The sequence below is a fragment of the Otolemur garnettii genome, unplaced genomic scaffold, assembly GCF_000181295.1.
Source record: "Otolemur garnettii isolate 467f Iridium unplaced genomic scaffold, OtoGar3 scaffold00056, whole genome shotgun sequence".
Lineage (NCBI taxonomy): Eukaryota > Metazoa > Chordata > Mammalia > Primates > Galagidae > Otolemur > Otolemur garnettii.
In genome coordinates, this window is record NW_003852451.1 from 1,330,535 (window position 1) to 1,340,340 (window position 9,806).

The 9,806-nt window shown below is 48.7% G+C and overlaps 1 protein-coding gene across 1 annotated transcript in view; it reads right to left on the reverse strand.

Annotated features, from left to right (window-relative positions):
* SMOC2 (SPARC related modular calcium binding 2) overlaps positions 1-9,806 on the reverse strand; it is a 113,402-nt gene that overhangs the window by 90,139 nt on the left and 13,457 nt on the right. The window contains exons 2-3 of the mRNA XM_023514647.1: positions 4,550-4,656; positions 2,975-3,074 (exon numbers count right to left, since the gene is read on the reverse strand). Coding sequence (XP_023370415.1) covers positions 2,975-3,074; positions 4,550-4,654 — 205 coding nt within the window. The 5' untranslated portion in view covers positions 4,655-4,656. The remainder of the gene's footprint in view (positions 1-2,974; positions 3,075-4,549; positions 4,657-9,806) is intronic.

Consider the following 9,806-nt stretch of genomic DNA (forward strand, 5'->3'; position numbering starts at 1 on the left):
CTTGGGCTGACCCCTTTCACTCCTGAGGGCCGCTCCGCTGGGGCGTATCCCCTTGGGCTGACCCCTTTCACTCCTGAGGGCCGCTCCGCTGGGGCATACCCCCTTGGGCTGACCCCTTTCACTCCTGAGGGCCGCTCCGCTGGGGCGTATGCCCTCTGCAGGGTTGATCATTGCCCTGTAGCATAAACGCAGCACCTGCAGCTGCTTTCCAGCCAGAAGCTCTTAGACCCAGGCTCTTTTCCAGGGTCTGGCTGACACAGCTCTTGCTGCTGGGGACACTCCCCAGTCTCTCTTGCTACACTAGTCAATGCCCTTCTCCTGAATGGGAATAGCTGGGCCCTAGTTACCTACCTGCAAGTGGCAGAGCTGATTTTGCAAGGGGCATTGCCAGTGCCTGCTGGATAGCAGAGACAGCCTGTCCTCTGTCCCCTCGCAGAGGCACAGAGCCAGGCAGCTTCATCTCCACTGGTTGGGCAGGTGTTAGAGAATCTCCCTGTGCCTTAACTGGCATTTCCCTGGTCCTGAGGATGCTGAGCACTTTCTCCTGTCCTTACTGGCCCTTTCTCTTTCCTCCTTTATAAAAGCTGCCTGTTGAAGACTTTGACCATCTTTCTGCGAGATTGTCTCATCATCTCTGATAGGCATTTACCTATGTTACATTGATAGATTAAAAGTACATAATTGTGAAATAAAGATACCCATCCCCTCAAAGGTCTTTCTTGGACAGCTGAGAGGTGGCAGGATTTGAGCCAGCCCCCTGACCAACTCCACTGGAGTCTCATAGGGCATAAATCCTGTTTGCTTGTGTCCTAATAAACACACACAGAGTTGCACATTCTAAACATCTAAGTTACTAGAGCTCATTTAATCTCATTTTCAGATTTTTATAACTTTACAGAGTGCACTTACGGTAAGCGTGGTGTGAATTTGGCAAAAGATAATTATTAAATCCTGAAGTTGACTCAAATTTACTGAACTTGGCAAACGTCACCCTGTCAGAGGGTGGGGATGTACGAGCTGCAGACGTGCCCAGAGGTTGAGCTCCCTGCAGCCCACGTGATTAACCCTAATCTCAGGCAAAGTGATGCACCAGCTTCTGCTTCTCTGCATTATTTGTGATTTGTGTGGGTCTTGTCAATATCTGCGAAGAAGCTAAATTACACCATGAAAAGCTCATAAGTTCCTCCTGGGATGGGGGTGCACTTACTCCTCTCCCTTAAATTTCAGAATTCCTCAGGGCTTCACCACAGATCCACAAAGTTTCTGCAAGTGTTCCCAACACAACACCTGTGCTTCCACACCCACATACACAGAATAAAAGCGTGGCGTGCAGCTGGGGGATGAAGAGAGCTTTTCCATCACACTGTGGGAGATTTGGAACACACTGGTCATGCCGACCAGGTGTGAGATGCCACCTGCCAGGCTGGTGCTGAGGGCACAGCCTCAGAACCACATCTCGAAGGGGCACCACAGGTTGCTGGGGGGATGGCCCTCTGGTCCAGCTGGGGGACACCCCTCTGGTCCACAGCCTCTGATCTGAAACATGCAGCTTCCTGCTCAGTAACATTTTCTACCTAACAAATATCAGACTTTAACATGAAAGGACAAAATATTCTTTCTTCCCTAATTGACTTCTTTCACCAAAAAATCAGCGTGAGTAGTTAAAAAAAAAAGTAGAACATTCCTATATAGAAAATGTTCCTGATACACTGCTGAAAAAAGATGATATGAGGGAATAATACACAGATTCGACTCCCAAAATAAAGTATTCTGTGGAGATTGCACAAAATTGTTTGCACATAGTTTTCTAAGAAAGTCCTTCAGCCCCTACTTGATTTTTCAGATGGTGTCACTAAATCACAGAGATATCCACTTTTCTCTTTCCTCCATAAAATAAGGCCCTGCACGCTGCCATGTGCCCGGGATGAGACAGCACCTGAGTGTGGCTGTCAGAGCGAGGGACACACAGAGCCCAATGTCACACTGTCACTTTTTTTCTTTTTCATTTCTCCCATGAATTTCTAAAAGAAATACTAGATGCAAATATCAGCTTTCTAAAAATAGATTTTGAGTACTTTTTAGGCCCTGAATGACCGAACAGTTTTTAGAATAACCATATATTATTCCACGTTCTGCACACCCTGAGGTCTTTCAGTAAAGACCAGCGAACAGAAATGTGTGACTTTGACTGTGAATTGTAAATGTTCTCATTCTCACAGAAGCTGCAGGCAGTCGAGAGTCTGACCTGTTTCAATATTTTACCAGGGAACGATGTTTTGTGCTTTATTTTTGTTATATAAGCAGGTTTTGCCTCTTAATCATGTAACTGGGGAATCTGGATGGATATGTCATGAAGTGTCTGCACAGATGGTCTGTTAACTCTCCCGCAAAGTTAATCACACTGGGGCTGCAGATTAAATGGAAATGATCTGAATAATCTGCAGCATTTTTAATAAAATACTAATGGAAAAGGTGACATTTCATGGACCCTGACCCTGATAATTTTGTTACTTTCAGCACATTAAACCTTCTTCTGAGTTGTGAAATTACTCAAACCATTTGCATATTGACCCATGAAGAATGATCCACTTTTTCTTTGAAAAACATACATACAAAACCTGAAATTTTCACTTTTATGGCCAAAGAAAACTTTTGGTCACTTGCCTAGTGACTGTAGTCCTTGTGGTGATTCTTACAATTGAGATTCTAACCACCAACCTCTCGAGATCCAGCCCCGGGTGGCTTTGGGAGCTGTGCTTGCCCTTGTGCACACACGGGCCTCTGCCTTTCTCCCCTGAGAAACAAGGTTCTACGACCTTGGAGGCTCCGTCCAATGACCCACCCACCCCGCCACAATTGCTGACCATCCACCTAAATGGAATCGCTTTCTGGACTACGACACAAGTGAGATGCTCGGAAGACTCAGCAGACTGTTCCCCACAGAACGTTCCTGTCCAGAGTCAATGGGACCTACCCGGACACCTGGGCGTCTTGTGGGCCACAGCTGTGCCGCTGATAGGCCTTCCGTTGGGTGTGACACACCAGCAGTATCCTGTGTAGCTGTGACACTGGACCTGCAGAGAGGGGCAGACAGGTGAGGTCTTCTGGGGTTGGCACCTAGTGCCTGGCAGTGCGAGGCCACTTCGTCTCCCCATGCACCGTCTCCCCACGCACCGTCGTCTCCCCACGCACCGTCTCCCCACGGACCGTCGTCTCCCCACGCACCGTCTCCCCACACACCGTCGTCTCCCCACGCACCGTCGTCTCCCCACGCACCGTCTCCCCACGCACCGTCGTCTCCCCACGCACCGTCTCCCCACGCACCGTCTCACAGAGATCTCAGTGCACCCCGTGTTCCCTAAGCCTCTGCCTCCTTCTTGTGGCAGTGTGCTGCTTCAGACCAGGATTGGAGGGAGGAGCGACCACAGCACCCACACTGTGTGTGCCGGGCACCTGGATTGTGCCTACAAATGGAGACACCCAGGCAGGCCTGGAGAGGTCAGGAGACTTGCTCAGGGGCCCGTAGGACCCTGGCAGGGCTGGGGCAGGGGGCTGGTGTCTGGCCACAGGCAGGGTGCAACCCACCCCGGACCACCAGAGGCCAGAGCTGGGCACCTCCTTTAGTGTTAACCTCTGCATTTTTCTCTGCTTCTTTCTTTCCTTGTCTCTCAAAGGTCAACGATTATTGTAAAAACACAGAACTTACATTATTATCTGATGGGCCATTGACATGGTAAATAGCAGACTCTCTTTTGCTATTCTGCCATCATGTTAGTTAGCATTATATTTTAGAGACTTTTTCTTAACAAGGAATAATAGCAATGAAACACTTAAAATAAAGAACCAGGAAAATGATTTTTTTCTTCTGGATACATAGAGAGCTACTTGGACTTTACTAGCAAATGCAAACAAAATAACCTGATCATTTGTACCCTAAGTTTTAATCTGAAATTAAAAAAAAAAAAAAAAAGCCCTCTGGACGGCACCATCAACCACCAATTTGGGCATGAACCTGGCGTGGCTCAGGCCCGACTGTGAACCCATCAGGTCAGAATCGCTCCTGGCACAGATGTTACACGATTTCCAGTGTGTGCTCTCACGTAATTAAAATTATACCAAAATTAAATTCCAAGCAGTGAGCCGGGTTAGCAAGGTCTAATTAGCCTCTCTGTGGAAGCTGCCCCACGGTGGACTCACACAGTAACAAGGGTGTGGACGGCGACAGCACTGAGGGAACTCCAGAGTCAAGTACACGAATTCAGGTCTGTTTAGCTGCTTAGGCTCATTATAAATTAACCCTAAAATAATGCTGCTCCCTCCCCCCCCCCCCACTGCCCTGCAGCCCAGGTGCAGAGCCCCCGGGGTAACCTGGCTGTAGGTGCTGTCTCTCCTCACCCCAGCCTCTTGCCTCCCCCTGCCCCCAGTGCCCTGCAGCCCAGGTGCAGAGCCCCCAGGGTAACCTGGCTGTAGGTGCTGTCCCTCCTCCCCCCAGCCTCTTGCCCCCCGCCCCCAGTGCCCTGCAACCCAGGTGCAGAGCCCCCAGGGTAACCTGGCTGTAGGTGCCATCCTCGTTGCACTCCGGAATGAATACTTGCTGGAACTCCTTCCGAGCTTGCTCCTGGGTGTACTTCCTCTCGGCCACACACCTAGACATGTCTGTGGGAAAGAAGGAGGGGGCAGCTGTTATGCAACTGCTGGGGTGGGGTATGGAAGACACCAGATTGGAGTCCAGACCCCGGGGCGGCTCCTGGCAGATTGCTCATCAGAGCTCCAGGAGGAGGGCAGAGCTGTGTCTGTCCTGGGGGAAAGGTATCACAGTAGGGCCACTCCCCACACTGAGTGAGTACAGGCACCAAGGCTCCCCTGACCATGGGGACAGGTGGACCCTGCTTCCTGGAGATGAAAAAGTGTCGGCTATGTGGCCAGTGTCGGCAGGCCCTCCCTAGTCCACTGACACTCATCAGCACCCCAGGACCAAATCCAGACAGAGCAGGGCTGGGTCTAGAAGCCACTGTTAAAATCAGACCTAATGAAAGGAACCAGGAGGTCACCAGGAGACCCTAGTGAGGGCCTTCCACGCCCAGCCTTGCCCAGCCCAGGGCCACCGTCCTCGCCAAGGCCACCTCCATCCTCACCAAGGCCACCTCTGCTGGGTACTTGCTCATCACTTTCCTCTGTGTCTGAGTGTCCCAGGACCTCAGAGTGGGTAGCAGCTCCTACCTCAGCCAATTTCACATGGAATGTCAGGCAATCAGGGAGACAAAAGGGTCAGACATGCTCAAACACTCCTCTGCCCCCAAATACTGATGGATCATGTTATCATCACTGCAGCATTAAAAATCTTCATGAAGCACCACACTGTTGCTGCTAGTCAGGAGGTGTCCCTGGGTTGGGGTACAGGGTGAAGGTGGGAGGGTGTAAACTCTAATCAGGAGGTGTCCCCAGGTTGGGGTACAGGGTGAAGGTGGGAGGGTGTAAACTCTAATCAGGAGGTGTCCCCAGGTTGGGGTACAGGGTGAAGGAGGGAGGGTGTAAACTCTAATCAGGAGGTGTCCCCAGGTTGGGGTACAGGGTGAAGGCGGGAGGGTGTAAATGCCACTCGGAGGTGTCCCCAGGTTGGGGTACAGGGTGAAGGCGGGAGAGTCTAAACGCCACTTGGAGGTGTACCCCGGAGCAGGGTATGGTGGTGAAGGTGGGAAGGTGTAATCACAGACAAGCACATCTGTTCTCTGGGAAAAACTGCCCAGGAGACAGAAACACTCAAACCAATACCACGAGACCCGTGCGTGCCATGGAGGGAGCGTCTCTCCTCCTCTCAGCACCTGTGAGGCAGGACTGAGGAGGCACCTGAGGAACTCGAGGCCCAGTGGTCGCTGACGCTGGTTTCAGAGGCAGCCTGAGGCAGAGGCGTGAGTCCTGAGTCCACAGGGCCCGACTGTCTGACGTGGGAAGACAGAACGTGTTCTGAGGAACAGGCACCCCACTTGAGAAGAAGGTCACTCCGTGTGCTGGAGGCTGCAGGCCCCAGGACACCATGGACAGCACAGGCCTAACTTCTCAGGTGTTGAGTCATAAGTTCATTTGAATTTAAAACTGGAAAAGAATCTCTCTCCTAATGTTCTCCAGTGTTTCTAGATTTAAACAATAAGTACCAGGGGCTTGAGAGAGCGCTAAGGCCTTTCTGACTCCAAGAGGCACATCTTCCAGGATTTTCCGTCCTGTTTTCCGATGGTGACTTTTTGACTGCCTAGTGGTTAAAAACCACTGGCTGTGACAAAATGCCATTCTGGGCACCAGCTCAAGGACACTGGCTCTTTGCGGTGGCCCTGACGGGTACAGTGTGCCCAGCACATGCTCTGCCACCAAGAGTCCTTCAAAGTCGCCGCCCCACCTCTCTCGGGCTTTCGCAGAACCTCCGGGCAGCATGCGGAGTCAGGGGTCTGGCGCCTGAGGTCACACACTTCGTCCTGTCCAGTGCCCTTGGCCCCGGTGTGCATTTTGGCCCGGCCACATGTAGTTCTTGTGTTGTCTGTGTTTTAGCTGAGAAGAAAGGCTCACTTTGCTGGACGTCTGTCTTTTTTTTTTTTTTTTAGTATAACTTGTGGTTTTGATCATCCAAATGGAAAAGAGATATAGGCTCCAGATTGCAAGTCTCGGGGCAGAGTTCAAATGATGTCTAATATTTGAGCCATCATGGATCACACCGGAAAAGCATGAATTTTCCAAACAACCTGGGGCTTGGTCTGGCCCGGACTTCTTTTAAAGACTTCACATTTGCCACTGATCGGACAGTTCTCAAATGTGCAGCTCTTGAGTTTAGTAGAACATTAATCCCAAGCTCATGTCCAGCATATGGCAGACCAGCCAGTCACAGGAAACCACGGAGACAGACGGCCGGAGGGAATGGGCCCATGTGCGGAAGCCACAGGGAAGTGAGCAATCGCCTTGCTAAACTGAAACACTGGCCAGGGAGCCTCCTGCTACAGCTTGTTGACCCATTTCTTATTCCTTATTCAAGATACTCTGTGTTGGGCAGCACCTGTGGCTCAGTGGGTAGGGCGCCGGCCCCATATATCAAGGGTAGCAGGTTCAAACCCGGCCCCAGCCAAACCGCAACAAAAAAATAGCTGGGCATTGTGGCGAGCGCCTACAGTTCCAGTACTTGGGAGGCTGAGGCAAGAGAATCACCTAAGCCCAGGAGCTGGAGGTTGCTGTGAGCTGTGATGCTACAGCACTCTACTGAGGATGATAAAGTGAGACTCTGTCTCTAAGAAAATAAATTAATAAATAAAAAATGTTCTGTGTTACATCACGATCTTTCCTTCTGAAAAGTCCAAAGTGCAGCACCAGATCTATCCCACTGAGAGGCACAAAGCACTGGGCCTTTTCTCTCAAACACGGTAACATCCCGTCTATTCCCGCCATCACTGTAAACTACCGTGAGCTTACTGTGTGCGCACCGTAGTCGAGGTTAAATGTCCCTCTTCATAAAAATCACCATATTATACAGACCCTCAAAATCATATTATTTCCAGCTTTCTAATTTTTTGATCACTTTTGAAAGAATGGAATGGAAAGCTCCACCGTTCTCCCCTTGAAACTTAATTTACAGGTGATACATTTCTAACCTAACTACATTTTTACTCTATGTGATTTTTGTAGTTAAGTTAAAAATTAAGCAGATCCCTAATTGTTCAGTACCTTGTTGAAACTCTTGTCTGGACACTTTCTTGCCAATTGTTTGGATATTAAATCCTCCAAACATAAGCAATATAATTTATTATGGCACTACTGTATATAACATTTCTGTTTTAACCCTTTTTAAGCATCCAGCTCAGTATGTTCAGAATACAGTACAACCTTCACCTCTACCTAGTCCAGAACAATTTCCTCACCGCAAAAGGAGAGCCTTTGCACATTAAGCAGTCACTTCCCCTTTCCCTCTCGCGCCAAGCCCCAGAACTTTTAATCTGCGTCTGTCTCTATACATTTGCCCATTCTGAGCATGTCATATAAATGGAACCCTGTGATCTGTGCCCATCTAAGGCCGACTTCCTCCGCTAGCCATGCTGTTCCAAGGTTCCCCGGAGGCACAGCCTCCCATGGTTGAACGGTGTCCCACTGCCCACCATTCTCCCACCGACGGACACTGGGGTTTCCTTTCTTGTTACCTTATTTCCTTTCTTATTTGGCCACTACAAATAATGCTGTTATGCATATTTCACATGCAAATTTTCTTTTTTGTAGAGACAGAGTCTCACTTTATCACCCTTGGTAGAGTGCTGTGGCATCACACAGCTCACAGCAACCTCCAGCTCCTGGGCTTAGGTGATTCTCTTGTCTCAGCCTACAGGCAAATTTTTGTTTGAACACCTGTTTTCATGTCTTTTGGGTGTATGCCCAGGATAGAATTCATGGGCCACACGGCAATTCTGCATTTACCTTAGAAGGCACCAGATGTTTTTCACAAGGACTGAACTATTTGATGTTCTAGTGAGGAAAAGTATTCCAATTCTCTCGCCAATATTTAATTTGTCTTTTCTCTTAATTGTCATGGCATCTTAGTGGGCATGAAGTGGTATTATAGTATTTTAGATCATAGTACTTTTTTATTTGGTCAATATTAACCTCATAGGAAAACTTCTCTGAACTGAAAACTATAATATTACTATTTTAATTAAATATTATTTTAATTTAATCCTCTAATCAAGAATTAATCACTTTTCACTAAACCAGAGAAAAACTATTTGATGCAAATTTGGTTGTATGTTTTTGCTCTTCCCTGAAAAAGCTGGGGCCTTAACCCTACAGACTTCACCCTGGTGCTCTGCAAAGCCTCAGTAACAAAGGCTTTTAATAAAAACATTTTATGAATTTTTGGTTAATGAGTTTTATAAGCAATTTATTCCTACCAGGTTGTTGGGGTTTTCCCCCCTCTCAACTGCAAAGTAAAATAGTTTCAGTGGGCTCACAAGTTTGTTTGTGTATCAGGATAAGTTAGTTGAAGAAATTATCAAAATGCAGTGGTTATGACAAAGCAGAATAAATTATGCTTTAAATGATTATTTCTGATAATGGTCTTTTGAACAGGAAGGAAATAACTTCCTACTTTTGCTCTCTCAAAATAGGATTAAGCAGTGATCAGAAGAGAACTTTACTGAATGTTTTGCACAGAAGAATTTTGAAAAGCAACAGTGAAAAGGAACAGTTAAAAGAAAACAGCTTTTCAGGAGCTTCTTCAAAGCCAGGTCAGGCAGCGGAGATATCAATAGGTGATCCTGACCCCAGCAGACCTAAGCCTGGGGAGTTCCACCATCAGAGAGTCCTGTCTCCACCAGAACAGGGTGATACAAACACACCAAGCCAGAGAAAAGCGAGTCCAGTCTTCTCCGAGCTTTCCCAGCTGATCTAAGATGCCTCCGTTTATACCAGAGATGGCGTGTGGAGCCTTCCTTCACCAAGCTTCCTACTGCAATAGGCAGAGACCCTCGGGACATGTGTGCTCTTACTGTGTCCCACTCACATACAAAGGTTGCTCAAGTGGTCAGCAGGTGTGCTGCTCCTAGACCTGGAGTGGCCACTGGTGATGGTCATGGGTGTGCACACTCTGAGGTCAAGGTTGGTTTCCACTGCTGCCTCCTAGTGACTGGTGCAGGGCTGGAGTGGGAGCCACTGATTTGGGAATACAACTAGACCAAGAGCACAGGTGGCTGCCAGACCACGGATGTGCACTGGACCGAGAGCACAGGTGGATCCCAGACCACAGATGTGCACTGGACCGAGAGCACAGGTGGATCCCAGACCAC